The 26,261-nt window shown below is 38.6% G+C and overlaps 2 protein-coding genes across 3 annotated transcripts in view; both read left to right on the forward strand.

Annotated features, from left to right (window-relative positions):
• LOC149815583 (M phase phosphoprotein 10-like) overlaps positions 1-17,319 on the forward strand; it is a 33,396-nt gene extending 16,077 nt beyond the window's left edge. The window contains exons 3-13 of one of the 2 annotated variants that reach the window (XM_089989457.1): positions 9,453-9,630; positions 9,944-10,054; positions 10,222-10,359; positions 13,542-13,610; positions 13,722-13,763; positions 13,920-13,988; positions 15,649-15,720; positions 15,805-15,858; positions 15,946-16,087; positions 16,266-16,316; positions 16,932-17,319. In XM_089989457.1, the coding sequence (XP_089845583.1) occupies positions 9,453-9,630; positions 9,944-10,054; positions 10,222-10,359; positions 13,542-13,610; positions 13,722-13,763; positions 13,920-13,988; positions 15,649-15,720; positions 15,805-15,858; positions 15,946-16,087; positions 16,266-16,316; positions 16,932-16,948 (943 nt within the window). In that variant the 3' untranslated portion in view covers positions 16,949-17,319. Of the gene's footprint in view, positions 1-9,452; positions 9,631-9,943; positions 10,055-10,221; positions 10,360-13,541; positions 13,611-13,721; positions 13,764-13,919; positions 13,989-15,648; positions 15,721-15,804; positions 15,859-15,945; positions 16,088-16,265; positions 16,591-16,931 lie in introns of those variants that run through there. The other variant, XM_089989456.1, reaches the window with a different exon arrangement.
• A 6,303-nt stretch (positions 17,320-23,622) lies between these two features.
• LOC149815584 (Kelch repeat-containing F-box family protein) lies at positions 23,623-25,256 on the forward strand. The gene has a single exon (XM_089989775.1). It carries the CDS (start codon positions 23,847-23,849, stop codon positions 24,945-24,947), a length of 1,101 nt encoding a protein of 366 aa, XP_089845901.1. The 5' UTR covers positions 23,623-23,846; the 3' UTR covers positions 24,948-25,256.
• The last annotated feature ends 1,005 nt before the right edge of the window (positions 25,257-26,261 follow it).

The following is a 26,261-nucleotide window of genomic DNA, read 5'->3' on the forward strand; positions in this document are numbered from 1 at the left end:
AATTTAAAACTCGAACTGGACAATTTTGGACTCGGTCAAAGTTGACCGAGTCCAAAATGTGGTCGGTCTCGGCCCGGACTCGTTGACCGAGTCCGACTCGGAGTTGACCGAGTCCGGGCCGAGTCCAAAGCCGCACCCGAGTCCGCACCCGAGTCCGTGCGTGTCGACGCGGGTGCGGCAACCCTTTAGCCGAGTCCGTGTGACATAGGTTCACAGGCATGATGCTTCCCTTTCTACTTCACCTAGTGTTTTAGTTACTTCTACACATGGTATGTCAGGACAGCGTGCACATACTTGGGCTCACACATCCGGCCAAGGAAAGGGTATTCTTCCTACTCCTGTTAACATGCCAAAGCGTATCCCTACATGTTTCTATTGCAACAAAAGAGGACATGTTAAATCTGAATGTTGGCACAATCCTCAGAACAAAGCCAAGGGAGGTTGACGTGATCACAGGCCCACCCCCTCTACCACTTCTAGATCGTCTTCCTTCTCCTTCACGCCCGATGCACAACAACTCCTAATGACAGCTATGTCCAACCTGAATCTCAAGCAAAATGATGATGGTGTCTGGTATGTGGATTCTGGTGCTGCCGCTCATGTGACAGATGATGCAGGTAAACTCTCTAGTGCTTCTCCATATATAGCAAAAGGTTCTGTAGTTACAGGTGATGGCACTCATCACAAAATTACTCACATTGGAAATGCATATGTTTCTTTGCCGCATACTTCTCTTCCTTTACACAATGTTTTAGTTGTCCCTAATGTCAAGAAAAACATTATTTCAGTATCTAAACTCATTGATGACTCTTCCTCATCAGTTGAATTCACTCCTTCTTCTGTTTTTGTCAAGGATCCTCTCACCAAGACGATATTCGCTGAAGGAACTCGTGAAGGCAACATGTACGTCCTCAAAGAAGCTCCTCCAGTGTCCAAGTCCAGTCCACCTGTTTCCTTTCCTATTAGTCCGAATGAAGTCAATTTGACTCAAATTGATATGCCCTCTGTTTGGCATAATCGATTAGGCCATTGTAGTCATTCTTTTATTTCTAGTCTTGTTATGGATGGATTGTTGCACAAATCCAGTTTGAGTCCTGTTAATAAGTCAGGCATGTGCTCAAGTTGTCAACTTTGTAAGAGTCATGCCCTCCCTTTTAATTCCATCAATAAAAGAGCTTCTAAATTGTTTGAGACGATTTACTCTGATGTTTGGGGACCAGCTCCTGTCTCATCTTCTTCCGGCAGTAGATACTATGTCATTTTTGTTGATTCTTTTTCTCGCTATACATGGATACACTTCATAAAACACAAGTCTGAAGTGTTCCATCTGTTCACTCAATTTCATGCCCTCATTCAAAACAAATTTTCATCCAACATAGTGCATTTTCAATGTGATGGTGGTGGTGAATATTTATCATCTGAATTTACTGAATACTTGCTAAATCATGGCATCACTAGACATATATCTTGTCCACACACACCACAGTAAAATGGCATTGCAGAACGCAAGCATCGGCACATTGTAGAGACTGCCTTAAACATGCTCCATGACACTGATCTCCCTATGACTCTATGGACTGAGGCATTTCACACGGTTGTTTATGTTATAAATCGATTGCCTTTAGCTCTTCTCGCAGGGAAATCTCCTTTCTTCCTTTTGAATCATGAGCATCCTAAGTATGATGAGCTTCGGGTTTTTGGATGCATTTGTTATGTTCATGTTGATTCCAGCCTCCGGAACAAACTTCAAGCTCGGGCTGTTATGTGTCAGTTTGTGGGCTATGCATATCACTATCGAGGCTATAGGTGCTATAATCCCCTAACAGGTCGTATACATATTTCAAGACATGTTGTTTTTGATGAACTCAGGTTGAAGTTTCACACTTCTTCTAAGGCTCTTCATGATTCAGCGTCCAGACTGTATGATCCATGGTTATGTGCTGATATCTTAGGCGATGGGATTCAACCGACCACCTTCCCAGCCCCTTATGACAGTACTCACATTGAAGCAGATATGTCTGATGCCCAGATGGATGATCCTCCTTTAGACAGGTTTTCTGGCTTGGTTTATTCTCGTCGCACTCCTGCCTCTACTACTGATTCTGCCATTGTTCCTTCCCATCCACGAAGGTCCACTCGAGTGAGGCATCCCATGGATAAATGGGTAAGCTATGACACTTTCACTTTGGATTTTCAGCTTTTTATGACCAGTTTGCATAAACAGACTGAACCAAAGTGTTATTCTCAAGCCTCTAAAAATTCCCGTTGGATTGAAGCTATGAATGAAGAAATGGAAGCCTTTAATGAATGTCAAACATGGGAAGTCGTTCCACGGCCAAGGGATAAGAATACGGCCAAGGGATAAGAATGTTGTTGGGTCTAAATGGGTTTATAAAATCAAATATAAACCAGATGGCAGTATTGATAGGTATAAAGCTCGACTTGTGGCTAGAGGTTTCACTCAACAACATGGCGAAGATTATGATGAGACTTTCAGCCCTCTTGTTAAGATGAGTACCATTCGAGTTATTCTTTCTCTTGCAGTTACTCTTGGATGGCCATTACATCAACTTGATGTCAAAAATGCATTTCTTCATGGTTTCCTCAAAGAGGACGTTTACATGGAACAACCTCCAGGATATGCTACTAATGATTCTAATTTATGAGTATGCAAGTTGCACAAGTCATTATATGGGTTAAAACAGGCTTCTCGTTCATGGTTTGAAAGGTTCTCCCTTCACATTCAAGAAGCTGGTTTTCAGAAGAGTGCCCTTGATCATTCTCTATTTATCTATCACAAAGGAGGGATCACTACTTGGTTATTGATATATGTGGATGACATAGTTTTCACGGGTAATACTTCCTCTCACATCGTTCAAGTCAAAGAGGTGTTAGAACAACACTTCAAAATGAAGGATCTCGATGACCTCAGATACTTCTTGGGTGTTGAATTAGACAGGACTGATGACTCTCTCACTCTTTCCCAACACAAGTATGCCCTTGATATTCTCACCTCCTCTGGTATGACTGATTGTAAGCCTATTAACACGCCCAGCATTTTGCATGCAAAGTTGAACGTTTCAGATGGCAGTCCTGCATATCCTGATCCGACCTTTTATCGCAGTATTGTTGGGAAACTTCAATATCTGACATTCACTCGGCCCGACATTGTATATGCTGTCAATCAAGTTTCCCAATTTATGCATGCTCCCACAGACACTCATATGGAAGCTGTCAAGCGTATCTTGCGTTATCTCAAGGGGACTATTGGCGATGGACTTACTTATAAACGCATGTCTCCTACTATGGATGGTCATATTATCTCTACTTACACTGATGCTGATTGGGGAGGCGACCTTGATGAACACCGATCTGTTTCTGGCTATTGTGTCTTTCTCAATTCTAACCTTGTCTGTTGGAGTAGTCGCAGACAACGCGCCATTGCAAAATCCAGCACAGAAGCTGAATATAGGGCCATGGCTGCTGGCACTGCTGATGCTACTTGGCTTCGTCACCTCCTTGGGGAATTATCTCTTCCTATTGCTCAGTCTTCCGTGTTGGTTGACAATCAGAGTGCCATTAAAATTTCATTCAATCCCATACTTCACAGTCGTACCAAGCATATTGAGATTGATCAACATTTCATTCGTCAGAAAATAGAAGATGAGGAAATCTCCCCTGCATATATACATACTTCTGAGCAAGTTGCTGATCTTTTCACCAAAGGACTCACTGGATCACAGTTTTGGCATTTGAAGAACAAGTTGGGCATGATGAAAACTCATGCACAACTTGAGGGGGGATGTTAGAATTGTATTTGTCTTGGATATGGATCCAATATGGGATCCATATCCATACGTATGCTCCCCCCCATATGGGCGGTGGCATACTTGTAAATCTTGTAATGTTTTCATGTATTTTGTTTAGAGGAGGAAGATCCTATATATACATAATTAAAGAGGGACACAGACATTACGTGCCCTACTTTTCTCTCTCCTTTTGGCGTCTCCCTCCTCTCTTCCTTTCATCTCTTCTCTTTTATTACTTTGATTTCCAGATTGAAGACTGTTCTCCAAAGCTTGAAGGCGCTCTATCTTGAAGACTTATTCAGATTCTTACAGGTTGGAGCATGTTGAAATTGACTGGCTATATGGACAACATGTGCAATGTCAGGTCTTGTAATGAAAATGTATGACAAAGCCCCGGCGAGTTGTTTATACGGAGTTGGGTTTTCAAGAGGTTCTCCATCATCACTCTTCATCTTGACATTTACAACTTCTGGACTGTCTACATGTCTTTCATCTGAAATACCTGACCTGACAACAATATCTAAAACAAACTTAGATTGTGTTAGCAAATATCATCTAGAAGAATAAGCAACTTCTATACCAAGAAAGTACTTTAAGAAACCCAAATCACTCATTTCAAAGCGAGTTTTGAGAATTTTTTTAATATTGCACACTCTCTGTTTCTCACTGCCAGTGATGATCATATCGTCGACGTAGAGAAGGAGGATAATGATACCTGTATTAGAATTCTTAACAAACAAAGCAGTGTCAGTAAGACAAGATTGAAAACCAAAATCAAGCATCACCCTGCTAAATTTATCATACCAAGCCTTCAGAGCTTGTTTAAGTCCATACAAGGCTTTATTTAGACGAAGAGTTTTTCCTTTAGGTTCATCAATTCCTGGTGGTGGATCCATGTATACTTCTTCAGTTAAACTACCATTTAAAAACACATTCTTAACATTCATTTGATATATGGACCATTGCTTTATTAGAGGCAAGGGCAATTAGAATTCTAACTGTGGTCATTATGGCTACTGGAGCAAAGGTTTTCTCATAATCTATTCCATATTCTTGAGCATAACCTTTAGCAACTAATCTAGCCTTAAACCGCTCAAGACTGCCATCACTTTTAGTCTTTACTTTGTAAACCCATCAACAACCAATAGGTTTCTTGTTAGGCGGAAGTTCTTGTATAGTCCAAGTGTTTGCCTTTTTCTAAGGCTTCTAATTCTACTTGCATGACTTTTACCTATTCCAGTTGGGTTTTGGCTATAGCATAACTGGGAGGTTCTTTATAGGAGTGAATTAAGGCTTTAAAGGCTTGAAATTTTGGCGAAAAAGATTTATATGACACAAATTTCTCAGGAATTTTTAAGATCCTAGTAGATTTTCTTGTTGACACCTCGGGTTCTGATTATACAGAGTACCTCTCAAGGGCACATGGTCTTTCTGAATTTCCTCGTCTAGAATATTGAATGAACTCTTGGTTATCACTAATTGGTTCAGGAGGAGAAATATCACTTTGATCATCTTGCTCAACGTTACATTCTTCATTCTTTGAGACTAAATCAAATAGAAAGGAATACTCATCTGTTTCTGCAGATGCTTTGGTTTCAAATGGACTTTCATTTTCTAAGAAGGATACGTTTCTTGAGACATATAATCTGTTATTTCTAAAGTCAAAACATCTATAACCCTTTTGATGACTTGCATATCCTAATAAGACACAAGGAATAGCTCGAGAGGAAAGCTTATCATTTTTATCTGAGAATACAAAATATTTGCACCCGAATATCCTTAACCTAGAGTAATCAGGAATTTGTTTAAGAAGCTTTTCGATTGGAGAAATATTATTTAACGACGAAGAGGGCATCCTATTGATGAGATAAACAACAGTTAAGGCTGCTTCAACCCAGAAAATTTTTGGTACTTGATGTGATATGAGGAGGGTTCTTGTTGTCTCAATAATGTGCCTATGCTTTCTTTCAGCTAGGCCATTTTGTTGAGTGTAGGGACATGACCTTTGATGTATAACTCCATATTGATTTAAATAATCTTTGAATTCCTTTGATAAGAATTCTCCTCCTGAATCGGTGCGAAATATTGAAATATCCTCTTTAAACTGATTTTTGACCATATTATGAAAGATTTTAAAATGAGAAAAGACTTCAGATTTATGTTTAAGAAAATAAATCCAAGTGTGTCGTGTAAAGTCATTTACAAAGATAACATAATAAACAAACCCACCTTTTGATATAATTAGTGCAGGACCCCAGACATCAGAATGAATCAAATCAAGTGGTCTTGTAGAAACAAAAGTTCTTTCCGGAAGATGTAATCTTTTTATTTTTCTAAGAATACAATTTTCGCATGTAAAAGTTTCAAAATTACAATTTTTTCCATGTTCGGAAAGTGTTGAATCTTGGATATACAGGGATGTCCAAATCTTTTGTGCAAAAGATCCAAATCCAATTTTTGAACATTGCAACACAGTGTACTCTTGGGAAAATCCAAAAAATCCATGTAGTATAAGCCTCCTTCTCTATGACCTTACCCAATCAGCTTCCCTGACTGGTGATCCTGTACTCGACAATCATGAGAGGAGAAGGAAACATTACACCCATGATCAGTTAACTGAGATACGGATAAAAGGTTTAAATTAAGTTTGGGAATATATCTAATTTTTGGAATACGAAATTTGTTTGAGTTTTGAGAAGAATTTTCAAAACATCCTATTCCCTTAATCTCAAGAGGAGTGCCGTCGGCAGTCAAAACGTTTGAACCACTTGAGTTATGATATTGAGACAATAATTCTATGTTAAGGGTTATATGAAAAGATGCACTAGAATCAAGAAACCAAAGAGGTTTACCTGAATCGGAGATGCTTACTGAAGAGACCGCAACTCCAGTAGATGGGGAAGCTCCTTTAAGAAGTGGTTGAAGTGCCTCCACTAGCTGAGATAACAACATGCTTCCAATAGATGTTTCTTTTGTCTCTTGCTGGGCTTCAACAATAGCAACCTTCTTTTCATAAGTCTTCTTTAACTTTGGGCAATGCGTCTTGACGTGCTCAGGTTCACGACAATAATAGCAAATTACTTCTTTTCTTTCCACCTTACTTCCGTATTTCTCATCATATGTTTTTCCAAAATGTGGAGGTTTATATGCATGAACATAATTCCCGGGTCTTGAAACAACTAAAACAGAGTCATCATCATTTTTTGAGATTCTTTTCTTCAGTCGGTTTTCTTCCATACTCAATTCTTCAATTGTGTCCTCAATAGAGGGAACCTTCCCTCGATGAAGAAGAGCGGACTTGGTTGTCTCAAATTCCAGTCTTAAACCATTAATAAATTGAAAAAATGCTCCACATTTATTTGATTTTGGTGAAGCTCTATATCTTGTGAACAATGCCACTTTGGTTCAAGGAGAGCCAATTCTTCCCATAGCTCAGACAAGCTATTAAAGTATTCTCTAATACTTTTATCTCCTTGAACCGTATTGCGAACCTTTTCTTGAAGATTACATATATGGGCAACATCTTTAAGAGAATACATTCTCTTGAGATAGTCCCAAGCATCATTAGCGTATTCAAACTTCGCAAGGCTTGAACACTTCTTTATATCCACACTAGAAATGAGCCAAGACATAATCTTGGAGTGACCCATTCTCCATTCTTTCCACTTTTTCTCATAAGTGAAAACAACTTTAACTTTTTCTACTTCCGAAAGAGGTATTTCTTTTCCTTCTTCTTTAGTGAGCATTAGTTTAAGTTCCTCATCGGTTCCATCCACTAATCCCCATAGCCTCTTTCCCCAAATAAAGTGCTTCATGATAGAAGCCCATGTTACATAGTTTGAATCATTGAGTTTTATGGGCTTAATGGTGACATTATCATTGTCATCCATTTTACAAGCTTAGGAATGAAAGAACGGGAGAAAAAGAAAAGAATAAGAGAAAAATACACCACCACAAGAAGCAAAAATATTTAGCCTTCCAAGCTTTCAAGACTCCACACAACTACCCCTTCAAAGAGGCTTCTTTCTTTTGAAGAAAATTCGAATGGCACGCTTCCCAAAGCACAAGGAGAACTCCGGACTGATTGCTTCTATCAACCGAGCTCTGATACCATGAAAGAATGTAGCAATCCCTAACAAGGATTGTTTCTTCAACACTCACAAAGAGGATTTGCGAAACAAAGGCATTCACACAAAAGAGCTCACACTCGTACACAATACCCAAAAATGGGTATACATAAAATGAAGAACAAGATTTCATAAACTTGAGAGAGAACTCCCACAAGAACAAAGAACAAAGAATACTTTACAAGGGGAAACAACCCCATATTTATAGAAGAAGGGGATAGAAGCCACAAGGGAGTTATTGGACTCCCAACGGCTCCCTTGGAGCTTCACCTTTTTGACTTGATCAAAAAGGCCTTTTTGACTAGTCAAAAAGGTGAAGCCTAAAGGTGTCCTAAAAATAGATTTTAAGTGAGTTCTAGTTGAGTTTAAACTAGAACTAAACTAACTTAAAAAAAAGAAAAACATTAAAAGGGATTACATGAGTTGTCTATGAGATTACATATGAGATATGAGCTGTCTATGAGATTACATATTTTAACAGCAAATAGCATATTTCTTATGGGCCAAAATGACCATGATTTGAATAGTCATATGTATACACTGCCATTTCATGTCTTTCTTGTTGATGGTGTATAACCAGCACTCTTTTGAAATTATTTCATGGTGCCAGAAATGTTTGGCACCTTCCATATTGTTCCATGGTGCCAGAAGTACTTGATTGCATCTATTGGATTGTATCTATGATGCTTTTTAATATCATTCTTCTATACTTCATACTTGATTATTTAATTGAAAAGTCATTGTATTGGCAAAAGCATCTATCCTTAGCAAGGGGCATTCTTTTACCTATAAAATTTATTCACCATGTTACTAATGTACTCTTGATTGTACGTGATTCTACATTTAGTTGTACCTGGTAAAGTCTTTTATGGTTTTTATTTCTTTGTACCTTATATCTTGTATGCATATTTATCATCCTAACTGTTAATTGTCTTGTCATAGAGGACCAGGCAGTCTAGTCAACATATGTTTTTATTCAAAAATTAAAATGTACTAGCAAGGTGACTACTACTATTCCTTTTTTGTTTTTTTTTTGCTCAAACTTGGAGCCTGAAGTTGTAGATTAGTGCGTCAAAAGATGCATATGTTGGCTATTGTTTGTATTGAGGCTGTTATGGCAAAAAAAATTGAAAACTTGCGCAGGCCTATTTTACCCACTATGTCACACAGATACTCCATTTTGACTCCTGTTCTCTGTCCCTTGTGTACTATTCATATTGGAAACTTCATATTTGTATCCACAGCCTTATCCATGTAACATAGTTTAAACCATAATTGTGGTAGTTTACTCACAATAGTGGTACTTCTCAAGTTTGGTAGCGGCAGCAACAGTGGCAGCAGTAACAAAAACTAACATCAACAGCAATTTATCATTATCCTTGTTATTATTATTTACTGTCTTTTTGGGTAACTTTTTGCATATATCTGCAAGATTATTCAATACTTGAACACATACTTTACTTTTTTGTTAATTCCAGCACCTTTACTTTATATTGATTTTCATATTCCATTTCAGATATGAAGACTTTTTCAGTAATAAAAAAAAGAAAAGAAACCAAAACAAGCAGTTTGTTGAGTCAGAGGACTTGGGCACAGATGATGAGGATGAGGACAATGATAATGCAAATGAGAAGTTGAGTGAATCAGAGGACTTGATGATTGAGCATGAAGATAATACTAACAATCATAAGCAGGTGGCTCAAAATTTATGCATTTCTTGGCCATATTACATAAATATAGCTATATCTAGAGATTTTTCTGATTTTTGTAAGTCTTTAAGCTGGGAACTGTAGTTTCCTAGAAGATTTGGTACAAACTTTCCTGCATAGATTATCTTGATCACAACACAATATGTGAGCTGGCATCTGTTTCCCATCTATGATCTCACTTATAGAATTTGCTAATATTATTTGTGTACTGGAAATCCCTTGGTGGTTTAGCTAAGTGTTCTTCATATGGAGTATATCATTTATCACAACTATGCTCATTCCTTTTCCTTTTTGTCAGGAAGCAGCAAAACTTTCAACTCATGAAAAACAACTGGAGAAGGTTCGTTCAAAGATAAAACAGCTGGAAAAAGCAAATTTGGAGCCCAAAACCTGGACCATGCAGGGAGAGGTATATTGGTATTCTTATGTTTCATTTTTTATTTCCTTTCACAAGTTCCATATAAATGTAAATATATAGATACAGTATATGTGTATAAATGTAAATATTACCGAATATACAGATATTTGGTATACATATCTGTATGTATGTGTCTCATATAGCTGTGTGTGAGACAGGTTACAGCTGCAAAGAGGCCAAAGAACAGTGCACTTGAGGTGGATTTAGATTTTGAACACAACGTGAGACCAGCACCTGTGATTACAGAAGAGATAACAGCATCCCTTGAAGATATCATTAAGCAAAGGATTGTTGAGGTAAACATCTGTCTCTCTCTCTATATATATGGGTGTGACTTCTCTGTTATATCTATATTTATTATTCATTGGATCTGTTGAAGCATATAGTTCTTTAAAAAATGTTTAATCATATTAACTACCCTCCTTTGAATGAAGGAATATGTTTTATGTCTAACCATGGTGAACTATTTTGTAATCATGTCTCGTTAGTTTAAAACTAAAGATATCAAGTCTGAGATGCTTTGGTCATAGGATTTCTTATCAATTAGAGTAATGAGTGCTCTCAGCATACAGATTCACATTATATGGATGACTATTTGGAGCAACAGATTGTTTTTTACAGAATTCAGGAATTTATGTGACAGACGTGGTTTAATCATATTACACATTGTTCAACATAGTATCGTGCATTACAGTCACACAGCAAACCAACAAATAGCCATGTAGAAAAAAATGATGCATGATGTTAAAATAATGATAAAAAGAGTACATGAGAAAGTAGTGTCACTCAGGTGTCGATTGGTACGAGGTTATCTACAATTAATATACATCCTTAGGCATGTTTTATGTATTTTCATTACCTTAGGCTCGTTTTATCCTTTGAATGATTGGACAACTTTATGTCTAACCATGATGAACTATTTGGTAATGGATATGCTCATATATCTCATTAGATTAAAATTTAAAACTGAAGATACCAAGTTTGAGCTGCTTTCATCATGGGATCTCTTACCAAGTAGAGTAATGAGTGCTCTCAGCGTATAGATTTGCATTATTTGGAGGACCACTTTGAGCAAGATTTTTACTGAATTCAAGAATTTATGTGGGAAACATGCTTTAATCATATTAATACATTGTTTAACATGGTATTATCCACTATAGTCACATAGCAAACCAACAAATAGGCCTGTAGGGAAGACTGATGCTAAATGAGAAAATAGTGTGTCATTCAGGTGCCAAGTAGTATGAGGTTATCTACAATTAATACATGTGTTGTAAAAGTAGATAATTAATGGAAATGGGTTTGATAACATCTGCTTTCATAACCTTAGTCTATCCATGTTTTATGTATTTTCATGTGATGGTAACTGAATATTGTAGGCAGCCTTGATGGGCAATGACACAATGAAGGAATAACTTAAATTGTACATTGCAGCACTAGAACATGATACAAGAAGAAAACCCAGCTGACCCTAATAGAGTCTACATCAAAAGCAATTTGAAGACAAAACAAGAATTTTGGTTTTGGGAAAAAGCCCACTGAACTGAGATATAACATGGCATCAAAGATAAAGCAAAGAAGAAGCTACAGTGTAGGGGATCAAGCCGAACGGGTTTGGGTTGGATATCCAGAGTCCAGACAACCCAGACTGTTTAGTCAGATCTGGTAATGAATTTTACATCCAATTGTTAATTGGATCTGATTTCGGTAGAGTGAAGTAAAAAATTCAGAGTTGGATTCAGTTTTATAAACTGATCCTTCCGTGCTTAATTTGGTGCATTGACACACTACTTTTTAAAAGGTAAAGGAACATTGAGCTGTAACAAATGCTACTTCGGGAAAGACATACAAACATAATTAGGTACCTGTTTTTTATTATTTGAATGCCTTTAACAAACACTCAATTTCAAAAAGTAATAACTGTGATTATGGCAACACAAATAATGTATTATTATTTTCAATTTTCCTATGACCTGAACATGCGTCAAAGCAATAAAGACTTCCCAACATTCAATACATTGCATAACTCATTTTATTTATAATCAGAGTCGGATGCCATTTGAAAACTCGATCTCAGATTTGGTTTGAGCAAATCTACGTCCGGTTCTGAATTCGATTAAGCTAAATCCAATTAAATTGGATTCACTAATGCTTGGACCTGAACCGAGTCTGCCCTGCTTACATCACTAGTGCATTGAACTAATATGAGATATAAAACATGGTGCTATCTGAACCTTAGAAATGACGAAAGCAACATTAATGTTGTATACTTGGTACTCAACCTTAACATGTAAAGAGATAGGCCTTTTAAAATCTCTCATTGGTGTGTCTATTACCATAATGCGCATTGGCATGTGAAGTCATTTGAATCAGAGAATTGTGGTGGCTGTCATATCCGTACTATCCTAGATTTCTTTGATATGTGAGACACTTCATAGTTTTGGTGCTAGATATTGGAGTTATGTTTATTGATTGAGTATTTCAAATGAATCAGATAATCCAAAGAAATGTGCAATAGCCTGTCAGAGATAGTCAATTGTAAGGAGATTCGGGTTAGCTGAAGTTTGTGAGAGTGAGGCTATGTCACCTGGGTACCGGGTGTGGGTGCTGGTACGGGTACGGAGGGGTACAACACAACAATTCCAAAAAATGTAGGTACGGGAACACGGCTATATATATATTAAATATCACATAAATATAAAATAAATTCAAAATAAACTGAATACAATCTAAATATATATGCTATATCTAAAATATATATTATATACTGAAAATATAAAGTTATAAACTAAAAATATAATTATAAATTGAATACAAACTTGTATGTACGGAGGGTAAAATGGCGTGTCCAGGTGTTGATGCATGTCGAGACGGGGACACATGTGTCGACATGGGTATGGAAGGCAAAATGGAGTGTCCGTGTGACATAGGAGTGAGGTCATACGAGAGGTGCGGTAGATAATTTAGATGTGTACAAATACGGTCGGGCTAAAAGCTGAGTGCAAGGAAGTTATCGGAAGGCGGAAATTGGTCCTGGAACAGTGAAAAATGAACAAGCCTGAGGCATAGGGAAGTGATTGGAAGGTGAAAATTGGTCCTAGAATAGTGAAAAATTGAATTGAAGAACCCTTAAGCATTCCATTCACTATAGCTGTTTGTTACTCCTGGCCAAGTTTATTTTAAATTGTATATTCTATTCTTCACTCCTATAGCATATAACTTTCTTTGTTATTTTTCTTCCTCTTTGATGTTTACTTTGATGCCCATCCTTTAGGTGTTTATCATATTCCACATTGTTTCCTCATTTTGTGTGATATATATATATATATATATATATATATATATATATATATATAGAGAGAGAGAGAGAGAGAGAGATTCAATTTGTTTATTTAAGTTTGCAAGAACCGGAGATTTCCATTGTAAGTCATGTTGGATTATGTATTGTATATAATGTTGAACTTTGCTCATGGTTTAGGGACGTTTTGATGATGTGCAAAGAACTTCCAGTTTGCCATCTAAGGAACCAAGGGAGATGAAGGAGCTGGTATGCATTATGGGTTTCATTGTTCTTTCAGATATCCTATACGCAAGCTCCTTAGATAATGCATTGTCAGAACCATGTCTTAATCCTGCTGCAATTTTTTATTTTCTGTAGGATGAAAACAAGAGCCAGAAGGGCCTTGCTGAAATTTATGAGGTATGTATTTTCTACTAACCTCTGTTTTCCTGTTGGGCATGCCAATATAGTGCAGAAAAAGATTTCTGGTTTTGCATAGAATGCTCACTCCCAGTGTCAGTTATACCTTCTATTTTGAATAGGATTTTGGTAATTATACTTTGTTCACTTTTCCAGGAGGTGTATATGCAGAAGACCGGCCTTGCTCCTTCTCCTCTGTCTTTTAGGGATGAGCTGAAGAAAGAGGTGAACTTAAGGGTTGCCTTCTCTTTTTTCTTGGCTGATGAGTTGCTGTGCTTGATATTGTTATTTACAATTTTTTTTTCGGAAATAGTTCTAGGCTGTCACTTTATTGAGAGGCTGATGGTAATTTCTATGTTAGTTGTCTGTAAAACCTATGTAACATGGGTACTCTAAAATGTCGAACATACCCATGTCAATGCTGGTACTTCTGGGTGCTTACATATAGACATACTATGTAATGTATTGATGTATTGTTTGCCACTATAAATACTTATTTATATACTTTTTACAGTTTTTCTTTGATATTTTAGTGGGGGTACCTAGTTTCAGCATATATGTTATGTATTCTGTATGTGGGTTTGAGCACAACATACGCAACCCAGCCACGCCCTCACATCCTTCTTTTGAAAAACAACTGTGTTGTACCAGCCGTACCCATGTCATACCACTTTCCAGCACACGTACTTATGTGACATAGGTTGTCACTATAGTCACAGAATCAGCTATATTTTGAAAATATCGACTATATCTATCTTTTCAATAGGTAAATGATATTAAAGCTAAGATATCACAATATTTTAAGAAAAGTTACAGTGATATTGTCACGATAATATCATGATATTTTCAGTTACTTCCATTTTTTATGTCTTTTCTATATCTTAAATATGTTTTACTTTTATATTTTTTACTTATTTATTTTGTTATATTTATAAATACATGTTTTATTATATTTCTGTTTTTTAAAAATTTTTAAGCACTGAGATTTTCCCGAGATTTATCAACATAACCTGCATTATTGCGAGAAATAGCCTTGCCGAGATATAGCCAAGACTGATTTTTGTGACTGGTTGTCACTAATTGTGTGATTTTCTTGCATTAGCACTTTGTCACTATGGATACTCCAATTTACTCCCATGTCCTGTCTCACCTCGTGTGCTTTTAGCCATGTCTGTTTAACATAGATCAGCAGAGTAGACTGGTTGTTAATGCCTTCTGAAATGTATTAAAATAATTTTCTCAATCATTTCAATGTTTTTTTTTCTTTTCTCTCTTCCATACTTTCTTGGTTTTAGCAGTTTCTGGTTCGCCATCTTTACATCTTGTTAATACCTGACCTTAATTTATTCATGCAGCTTGCCATGCCTTCAGATTGCCATTATTGGCATTACTTTATGAGCTTACTATGCTTTGAAGTGCAAGAATGAAGAGCTATCCACTTAAATTTAGTTTCCAAGAATTCTCCTTACCTGAACTATACCATCTTTCCATTAGAAATCCCGATGGTTTGTGTGTTCCGATGTGTATTTGTGTGATACATGCATCAATGGTTTGAATAGTGAACTGAAGCATATGGAACAGTGTCTTATCAAATAACCTTTTACAAAGCTATGTTATTGTTTGTTATTTGGTTCGTTTATAGTTGCACATCTCCAACTGTTGGTGCTTATTCCAGAAGCTCTGCCAATTCGGATCTGTATTCTAAGTCAAAATTCAGTAACTTTTGGTAAAATATTTTGGGCTTCAATTTTGTGCTATCCTATGCTAAACAGTAGATGATTTTTTTTGTGTTCCCTGCATTGTTGTTTGACATTGCCTTTTTCTTTATGAATTTACTTAAATGGCTCTCATCTCAAATTTATTTCTGACTACCTTTTCTGATCAGGCAAGTCTATTATTCAAGCAGCTCTGTTTGAAGTTGGACGCCTTATCTCATTTTCACTTTGCTCCAAAGCCAGTAAGCAGAAGATATAATTATTTGTGATTTATAGGATATTTTTGGAGTTCCATGAAAGTTTTAAGATGACAAATTCTTTAACAGATTATCGAGGACATGTCTATACAGACAAATGTACCTGCTCTAGCAATGGAAGAGGTTAGTGGAGAGTCTTCAAAAGCTAATTTTGATGGTTTATTTTACATGATCCTGTATTAAATGGGTTAATTCATATTCTGCTTGCAGGTTGCACCGTTAGCTGTCTCAGATGCAGCCATGCTGGCTCCTGAAGAGGTATTTGCTGGCAAAGGTGATATTAAAGAAGAGGCAGAGCTGACTCAAGCTGAGAGAAAAAGGAGACGAGCAAAGAAAAAGAGAAAATTCGAAGGTGTCCTCATTCTTTCCTTTTGATCATTATTCTGAAAAATGATTCACCATTTACTGTTTTGTGTTTCTGTCCTCAGTGACCTTAAGCATTTATGAGTTTCTTATTTTATTAAAATAGTGTCCACTTGCTGTTTTCAGTTCGTAAACATGACAACTTTATTCTCTCAATATGTTTACAGCTGAGTCAGCTAGACGGATGGCAAAAGCGCAGTTACCCCACGATGCAAAAGGTAAATTGCTGGATGGCCTTCCTGTCTTTTGGTGGTATTTACTGAAGTGATCTGACTTGCTGATGTTGACCCTACATGACCCATGCCACTTAGATGTAGGGCTGGGAAACAAGCCGAGTCGCTCATGTTCGGCTTGTAAAGAGCTCGTTTAAACTTGTATAATAGGTACTCTGCTCGGCTCGGCTCGGCTCAACTCGTAGAAGCTCATTAGGTTATAAGAAATATATTTTACATGTATTTTTTTGTAATCCTATTTCTTTCAGCTCTAAAAAAATGTATTTTTCCTATAAGCAAGCCAGTTCGAGCTTGGGTCGTTTAACTCGGACTGATTATGAGCTTGAACTCGGCTTGGCTCGCCACAAGAATGAGCAAAGCTTGAAATACTTCAAGCTTGTCTTGTTCAGCTCATTTACCAGCCCTACTTAGACGAGACAAGGTGAGTTTGTACTTGAAAATAACCTCAGGAAGGCCTGGCTGTTTTGTCTTTTTATTTAAGACCCCTTGAGCTAAGCTGAATTGATTGTTTAACTTTGTTCTTGGGAGTTTTTTTTTTGAATTATCTTATACTGGAAGTGAACTGGTGATTAATGAAACACTTTGCATACTTGCTATCAGGGAAGGTTGATTCATGATTTTTTCCATCGGTGTGGGAAATGAGCAAAATGCTTGTGCTGCTGATCCACTGTTTGAAGCCACTTGCTGGTTCAAGTTTTCGTGGATGCAGGTATTTGAAACAAGTAAACGGCACTTGCATTTTTCTTTTTATGCTTCAGAATTTCGTGTATCATGAACTGATAGGCATGCTTGTAATTAGTTGTGATTTTTTCATTTGATTTTCTGTTTTCACCATCCCGAGCAAGATCATGACGTTTTTTCCATCTGTAATCGTAAGTGACCGACTTTGAAGAGTTGCTCCAGGGCAACAGATGTTTGTGGAATTGTTTTTTTTTTTCTTCTGATGCAAGGAAAACCCTTGGTGGGCCCCCACGACCACCCTGCCTTACGTGGCACACCTTTAAAAGCTATGGACACACCGATGTTTGTGGAATTGTTAACATAGGATTCCAGTATTCGGGCTTCATGACAAATAAGTGAAAAATTTTCATATCAAAACTTTTTGTAGGCAATTTTTTTTTCTTATGAGAGTTTTTCTTGCTTTCAAATGTATTTTTTTTTCAGTTGGTTTGAGTTGATTACGGCTTTAGCCATTGCCATTTGTAGCTTATTGCTGACCGCGTTTTTGGTCCGTCAATACAGCTCCTATCTGTTGTAGTTAGTCTCTATAAATACAACCATGCCTAACCACTCGTGGTACTTGGCCTCGAGTTGCGCAGTTAGTTCAAGTATTAGAGCATATCAAAATATTTGTGGTGATCAAGCAATACCTCATAGTCTAAATATTTAGTGAATAAAAAAAATCTCATTCAACAAGTTGGATAGATTTATTCCTAAATAAAGGTATTTGGGGTTCACTTGAAATAATTCAAAATTCATCAAGGTGCTATGTCTGAGCTAAAAACCTTGTAATTTAATGAACTCCATATATATATATATATATATATATATATATATATATATATATCGTGAGGCTTGATAGACGGTCAGTGCAAAAAAATGCTAAAAGCATTTTTTGTGGCAGTTTTTGATCATAGTTAAAGGTCTTTTTTTCTACTAGGACCTTCAGTGGTGGCTGAAAACCGCAGCTAAAAGGCCTTTTTTGTGCATTTTTGATGCTGTTTTCAGTTTTTTTGTGTGGAAAACGTTTAGTGTCCATCACTCCTGCGATGGACGTTTCACTTGGAGTTGTGCAAATATATATATATATATATATATATATATATATATATATATATATATGTGTGTGTGTGTGTGTGTGTGTGTGTCTCGTTCCATCGGATGGTTTCTGTGGAGACAACAGAGGGGCACTGCACCTTTGTTTTCTCTCTCTCTCTCTCTCTCTCTTGAGCGGATGGATGGGGAGGAGCTATAGAGGCGGCAGGATGAGCTTCAGAGGGGGGGAGGAAAAAGTGGTGGGGGGTGGGGGTGGTGGGAGACAGCAACAGAGGGGGCAGGGAGGGCAGGACAAGCAACATAAGGGATGGGGGAGGGAGGAGGGGAAGGGGCTTGGGGTGAGCCACAGTGCACGTACGTCTGACGGGTATATATATATGCCTCCTCCCTCTAGGCTAAAGGACCCTTTAGTAAAAACACTAGAATATTTTAATATTTTAATTTTTTTGCACATCAAACCCTTCAAATGTGGTCTATATGTGTAGGGGTGTCAACCTGGGTTTACCCGGACCCAATACCAAACCCTATAGGGTCTGGGTATGGTGATAAATAAGAAGACCCTATTAAGGCCTGGTTTCGGACCCAAAGGCCTGAAGTTGGGTATAGTTTATGAAATTTTATACTAGACTTGGGCCCAACCCGAGTTTCGATTAAGACCCATAAATTTTAATGTAAAAGTGATAAAAAATTATTTTATTGGGTATGTCATCATTCTGTTCATGTAGTTCTTAGGAAAAATAATTGTACCTAAAGGCAAATTTGATGCGTTTTCCTAAAAGTTTTATAATTTTTGATACTCTTGCCATGTTCAAAATCGTAATTAACCAGCTTTGGAATGTCCTTTTCACAAAGTTTTTGCAAAATATCGCTCCATTTATCGGATGCCGTAAGCTCATACTTAAAATGAGGTCCACATGTTTTTGTGAATGTTTTAAAATCTGCATAAAATATATGCGAACTTTCTCAAGTCTCCATAGATTTTATGTAGACTTTCTTAAGTCCACACATATTTTATGCGGACTTTTTCATCCTTGCTTATATTGTTCGTTGTTTGCATGTTTAAGCTTTCAGATCACATTTTTTTTCAATCATTCATTAAGGGTTTTCAGTTATGACTCAAAATATAAAAGTTATAGACCTGTATATCAACTTTCTAACAACAACCTTAAAAATATAAGTTTTCGATGTCGAATCAAAGATATACAAATATAAGAACAAAGACTGCTATGCAAAAAATAACCGCATATTTGAAAAAAAATTCACATGTATTTAGAAAGTCTATATTTGTGAAGGGTAAAAAGGGTTTTTTTAAAACAGAATATTTGCGATTTGGGTCATGATAAGAATATAAAAAATTATAAAGTTTTTATGAAAACATGTCAAATTAACCGTATAGTACAGTACAATCGTTTTTTTAGTTCTTATAGAGTCTAAGTATGGTTTCTCTTATGGTGGGTCCAATTAAACCCCGGGTCTGGAGCCAATACCATACCTAAAAATCAAGACCAGGTTCCAAACCGAACCTGAACCGTTCACACCCCTACATGTTTGGGTTATTAGAAATATGTGACTGGGTAGTTACTATAATGTGTACTATGAGTTCCAACTATGGGATTCCTTGCCCACAAGGATATATATATGGATGTTCAACGCTTTTACTGCAAAAAATGTTGAAAATGTCAACTTGCACAAATGGACCCTTTAGAGGCGGTTCTCAACTGCCACTAACTCATCTTTTTAAAAATGGCACTCACATCCCCTGAAGGCGTTAGCAGCGGTTTCAACCGCAGTAAAGGACTGAGCTGAACCTCTGACCTCAACGTCCAAAACCACCGCTAAAGCCCCAAAAATAAGCAAAACAACATTTTTGTGTCTTTTTTGGTCCATTTCAGCATGATGGACACAACTACTACTATATATATATTTATATGACAATATCGCCATTACCTATAAATGCCACTTTTTATTTATTTTTAATTTTTATTGCTCTTCATAAAAATTGACCTTATACATGTGATTTGCATGTTTCACTTAGTAAGAATCGGCTCTTTAAGTCGTCCAATTACATGATTTTATAAGGCTTAAAAAATCAACAGCCTAATGTGATGTTTTTTGGGGTTGTATGATGATATCATTTTAATAATATGCTAATATCGTGATAAAAATGGAATATTTTAAAAAATAACTAATATTGTCTTTTGGAATTATTATGGTTTTTGAGAATCTCGCAATAAAATCGTGAGATTAAAAAGACTAATATTTGTGACTGGCTGCATATAAATGATTTGTTTTGTTGTGTTAGTTAATTATGCCTTGATTTGTATTACTTCTTTCATATATATATATATATATATATATATATATATATATATATATATATATATATATATATATATATAGAGAGAGAGAGAGAGAGAGAGAGAGAGAGAGAGAGAGAGAGAGAGAGAGAGAGAGAGCTGCTCACTCCATAAGAGGGCAACCCTGAGTGAACACTCAGCGTTTTCTAAAAAAAATGCTAAAAACAATGTCAAAAGCAAAAAAAGAGTTTTAGTGCGGTTCTCGACAGCCGCTAAAGGTCCCAGCAGAAAAAGAGACCTTTACCAGCGGTCAAAAGCTTTCGTTAAAAGCTCTAAAATGCACAAAAAATAAGTTTTAGCATTTTTTAAGCTGGCCATCCATCAATCCCTGAGATGGACGGCCAGCGTGATCCTGTAAGGGTTGTGCAGCTACCACTTTATATATATATATATATATATATATATATATATATATATATATATATATATATATATATATATATATATATATATATATATATAGAGAGAGAGAGAGAGAGAGAGAGAGAGAGAGAGAGAGAGTGGAACGCTCAACGCTTTTCCAGCAAAAAAATATTGAAAACTGCATCAATTTGCACGAAAAGGAACCTTTAGCAGTGGTTCTTGACCGCCTAATGCCACTTTTTAAAAGTACCACTGGCATCCCTTGGAGGAGTTAAATGGTCCGCTAAATGTTCCAGCGAAACTGCGACCTTTAGCGCAGTCCAGAACCGTCGCTAAAGCCAGTGTTTGTGTATTTTTTGGGCCATTTTAGCGTTATAGCTGTCCATCAAGCCCTGCTATGGACGGCCAGCGTGTTCCCGTAGGTTATATATATATATATATAATTTATTTTCCTTCTCGTTGTACATTTTGCTATTAATTGATAGAAAGGCAGGCCACTTTGAATCATGTTTTTGCTAGGTATGACGTGACAGCCACAGCTTAGACTTGATATGTCTCACTGTTCGTTGTCTGAATCAAGAGGGCAGGTGAGTCAGGGAGTTGGTGATGCAGTGGCTTCATGACAAGGGTTGTGATCAAAGTAAAAATTCGCATTCGGGTTGACCGCGTGGGACCCATAAGCACCTTAGAAACTTGGCTCCACATTCGTATATGAGTCCAAGTCTTCTTCCTTGGTAAAATATTGGCACACAAAAAAGTTAGATAGCGTCTGGATGACAAGGGGGAAAACCAGGTTTCATAGAAACTTGGTTTACCAAAAACCATTTTTTTTTTTGGTGTTTGGTTGGGTAGACCCTAGGCTCAACTTAGGCTAAACTTTAAGCCAAACTTAGGTAGAACTTTAACTAAGTCAAGGCCTAAACTTATTTGAGAAAAAGTCAAAAAGAGTGTGAGAGAGATAAGTGAGCTTGTGAGAGAAAGAAAGAGAAAAGAGAAGAAAATAAATTGAAAGAGCGATAAAGAGAATGGGAGAGGGTTGAGGTATATATAACTCCAAACCCATTGGTTAGCCATAATGGACCTATCAACTAAAAAATAAATGGCTTTTAAGACAGGCCAATGGCTAGGGAGAGGGGTTACAAGCTAGGCTAATTTCAAGGATAAAAAGAGTAGTCAAAAGGTAAAAAATGGCATCTTCATGGTCAAATTTATCAAAAAAGAGAGGCTAAGTCAATGGTCAAATGGATTACGCAGCTATGATATGTTGAAGCATTAAATAGGCCATGCAGGAATGTTAGACTGTCAACAACTCCAACATTTGGGTTGACTAGGTCTAGATAAAACACGAATGGTCAAAGCCCATTACATGGGTCAGTCAAAGGTTAAAGAGGGTCGGTTTTATCTTGTAGATAAAATTGTTTCAAGTTACAAAAGGAATGATCAAAGCCTAAGAATGGCTGTGACCAAACCAAACCGAATTGGGCTAAACCCAAATCCAAGTTCAAAAAGTTTTCAAAACTTTTCAATCCAAGTGTGATGACTAAACTTGAGAAAAAAAAAGGTGTAGTTTTCTTGCAAAACTAAACTTAGGCAATTGATGGTGAATATGTAGGCTTTAACTAGGCTATTCCCACTAAATTTTGAGACAAACCCCAACATGGTGCCTGCTCTCTCGCTTGATAGGGTGGTCCATCACCCGTTAACTTGATGTACCGATCCCATCATTTGACATAAAATGGGTCCATCTAGCTGTCTAAGTCCAACCAACTAGTCGGCTACCATTGGTCTACATTCTCATTGAATCCTTTTTGGATAAGGGCCTGTTTGGGATCTAGGACTTGGGATGGGTGTTTATGCATTTGGTGTTTCTCAGGCAAAATCTTGGTCAAATTCCCATGAGGGTTCCGTTCGTAATCTCGGCACTAGGATGGGCGTTTATGCATTTGGGATGGAAAGTGAAGCCCTTTCTCCTTTGTATTTATGCTGAAGCATGGATTTGACAGCTACCTAGCCTTAGATGCATAAACTCCATAAACGCCCATCCCAGCTACCGATCCCAAACAGGTCCTAAATGTCCACATGGGTGGAGTTCAAGTCGTTAATGCATCATAGAATCGCAGCCAACTTATTTTTTAAGTTGGTACTGGTGCTGGTAAATGATCTGAACAGCTGGTGACTAGGCTTGGTTGGGCTCATCACGAGCTAGTTGGTGATCGGCTTGTACAGCTGGTGAGCTGATCCACGCGAAACTCTCAGCTCGAATAAGCTCGTACAGATAAAAATATATATATTTTTTTGTGATATATGTTTGAAGTATAATATATAAAGACAAAGATGAAAAAAATATATCAATAAAGAGGAGGATGCATGCAAAATCTACATTTAAAATATGAACTATTATATTTAATATATAAAATATACAAATTTCAAGTGTAACATACATATACTACATAAATATCTATCATGTATAAATAACATAGATTTTTTTATACGAGCCAGCTTATTTGGTTTACCTCATTCAGTAAGGAGCTATGAACACGATCCGAGTTAAGCTCTGTCCACTGGTTAACGAGCCAAGCCCGAACATGTTAGTTGGTAGCAAATACCAATAAGAACTCATGATGCCCTTGAGTACAGATGTTGTTCAGGGGTTGGCCAATCCAAAACCTGAGAGAGAGAGAGAGAGAGGTAAATTTTTGGGTTGCTGCACGAATCGAGGGTGGGTTAGAGTAGGTTTCGCTTTTCGTTCCTAGATTAGGGAGTCATGAAGCAGGGGTTGGGTGGGTTCCGTCCGCAGCAAAGACACCGAAACTCACGGAAGGGCGAAAAACAATCGGCACCAAACGCAACGCCCTCTCTAATCTTTTAATCTAGAAGCATTAACACAGAAGCCCACGCATCTTGTACATACCCGTCCCTCAACCGCACTACTTCCTCCCTCTATAAATAAAGATTTCTCCGTCTCAACTTTCCCACCCAAGAGTCCCCCCTTATCCTTCAATCCAAGAGAGAGAGAGAGATGGGTTACGAGGCGCCCCTGCACGGTGACGTGCTGGAGGCGGTGCTATCGCGCGTGCCGCTTCTCGACCTCGTGCCGGCCTCCATCGTCAACAAGGCCTGGCGATCCGGAGTCGCCTCCACCCTCGCCCGAACCTCCGCCCGTTCCAAGCCCTGGCTCTTCCTCCACCACCAGCGACGCTTCAACCTCTCCCGGATCGCCACCCTCGCCTACGACCCCAACTCTCGCACCTGGATCCGGTTTCCTCACGTGGCGTCGTGCGTCGCCAATCCCATCCGTGTCTCCCACCCGAACCTCCTCTACACGCTCGCACGCCCCTCCTCCCTTTGCTTCTCCTCGGATCCGCTCAAGACCCGCTGGATTAGCACGTGCGAGGACACCGGGATGCGGGTCTGGCGCCGGGACCCGGCGATCGCGTTCCTCGACCCGGACGGGCCACGCGCGCGCGTGGTGGTCGTCGGCGGCGCGTGCGAGTTCGAGGAGGACGCTTTCGCCGTGGAGGCCTACGACGTCGCCGGCAGGCGATGGGATCGGTGCGAGAGCCTCCCCGAGCGGCTCAAGGGCGTCTCTGGTGACACGTGGCATGCGTCAGCCGTCGGCGGGAGGTATGTGTACCTGATCGAGCGTGGCTCCGGGGCCGTCTGCCGCTTCGACGCGGATGCCGAGAAGTGGGGACCCGCGGTGCAGATTCGCCCCGATCCGGCGGTCTTCCACTCGTCCGTGGTGGTTTCCGTCGACCGGGTGGTGCTGATCGGCGTCTCCGGCGAAGGTGTCAGGCTCTGGGATGCGGACTACGAGAGCGGGGAGTGCGAATTGATCGGCGAGATGCCGCCGGAGATGGCTGGAAAATTCGTTGGAGAGGAGTTTCCGGAGGTATCGTGCATCGGTGAGGCGGATTTCATATATATTTACAACGAGAATAGGTCGGATAATATCTTCACTGTTGATATCTCCGGTGGGCGGTGCGATTGGGAGGTCATAAGGAATGAGGCGATCGGCGACGAGGAGAGGCTCGGCAGGGTCGTGCTCACGTGCTCCCAGGTGGGGATCGGCGACGTCAGGGCGGTTTTCCAGCCGCAGAATCGGGGTTGCCAGGCATAGTGTGCCGTCTACGACTTCGGGGGCGGTTTTTTCCGGGTGGAGAGTCGTAGTTCACAGGGGGATACATTTGGCAAAGGCGGCGACGTCTTTGAGAGCTGTTATCCGGCAGAAGATGTGGTTTCCCGACGGAAGGATCTAGTTTCCCGAGTAGATTTCGTAGGGAGTCGTCGAGAGCGGTTTTATCCCGGAAGGTTCCTGGTTTGTCCCGAGAGGGGAAGCACTGTGGTGGTTTGCCAGCGGAAGATATCGTGGTTTATTGATAAGTATGAAATATATAAATAGAATTATATTCTAGTGTAGTACCGTACACAGCTCAGCTCGTTTACCATTATATTGAGCTCGTGACTTGACTTGTCCCTTAATGAAATGAGTCAAACACGAGCTGGTTCCTGTAAAAAACACATGTTATATAAAGAGGTATTATCGAACCCCCCCTTTCGTCCATCAAAATCGGATGCGTGCTCTGTGAAGCCCGTATCTATTCCTTTTTTTTTTTTTTTGCATTTGGGTCCAAAACGTAAAAAAAAAAAAGGGCTTTCGTTGATAGCGTGCGATCAACGCAGCACTTCGCTATACACCTCTTGCTCTCTCTCTCTCTCTCTCTCTGTAGAGCTGTCTACCACTCTTTGTGCCGCAAACAAACGTAAACAGACATGCTTTAAGCGTCCGTCACCCAAAAAGTAAAGCAGTAGGCAACTACCACTTTATATATATATATTAGAGAGATGAAAACATGCTAAATGACTTCTGTGCTAAACCTGCTAAATGAACCACGATCGTTCGATCATGTTTTGATCAAAAGACCATGTCTAATCCTTAAAGTAATGCGTTTTTTTTTCATTCTATGCTCTAATGCCTCTCTTCTCCTCCAACACCCTCTCCCGCCAATGATCACCCTCTCCCTCTCTGACCTCGTTGGCCAGCTTCTGGCCGCTCTCTAACAATGGCGACCCCTTATGCTGCCCTAACCCATACTCGACCTCCCTTCTCTCCCCTGCTCCCTCACTCCCGCTTCTTTCTCCTTCTCTATCCTTCAAGGTGATTAGTGTCATTGCAAAATTTTACTTTTACAATTCAAACTGACATTTAAAAAAGATTTTGAAAATAACGCGTCTCCATTTTAAAATATAGGATAATTTCGAAGAATGAGACTCGCCTGTCGGTACGAGGTTCAACCGTTTCTGGTATCATAACCAGGGGTAATCAAACCAAGGATCAATCATGTACTTTGCTTTGCTCAACTTGTCTAAATCGGTGTTCTATTTTCTAAATGCACAAAGAATCAGACATGTGCTATGACTTAAAAAGATTTTG

The sequence above is a fragment of the Nuphar pumila genome, chromosome 15 (assembly GCF_984573655.1).
Source record: "Nuphar pumila chromosome 15, dmNupPumi1.hap1.1, whole genome shotgun sequence".
In the NCBI taxonomy this organism is placed as follows: Eukaryota; Viridiplantae; Streptophyta; class Magnoliopsida; order Nymphaeales; family Nymphaeaceae; genus Nuphar; species Nuphar pumila.

What these genes read in the sequence shown, in the direction of transcription:
- LOC149815584 (XM_089989775.1), top strand. Translation starts at nt 23,847, where the DNA reads ATGGGTTACGAGGCGCCCCTGCACGGTGACGTGCTGGAGGCGGTGCTA.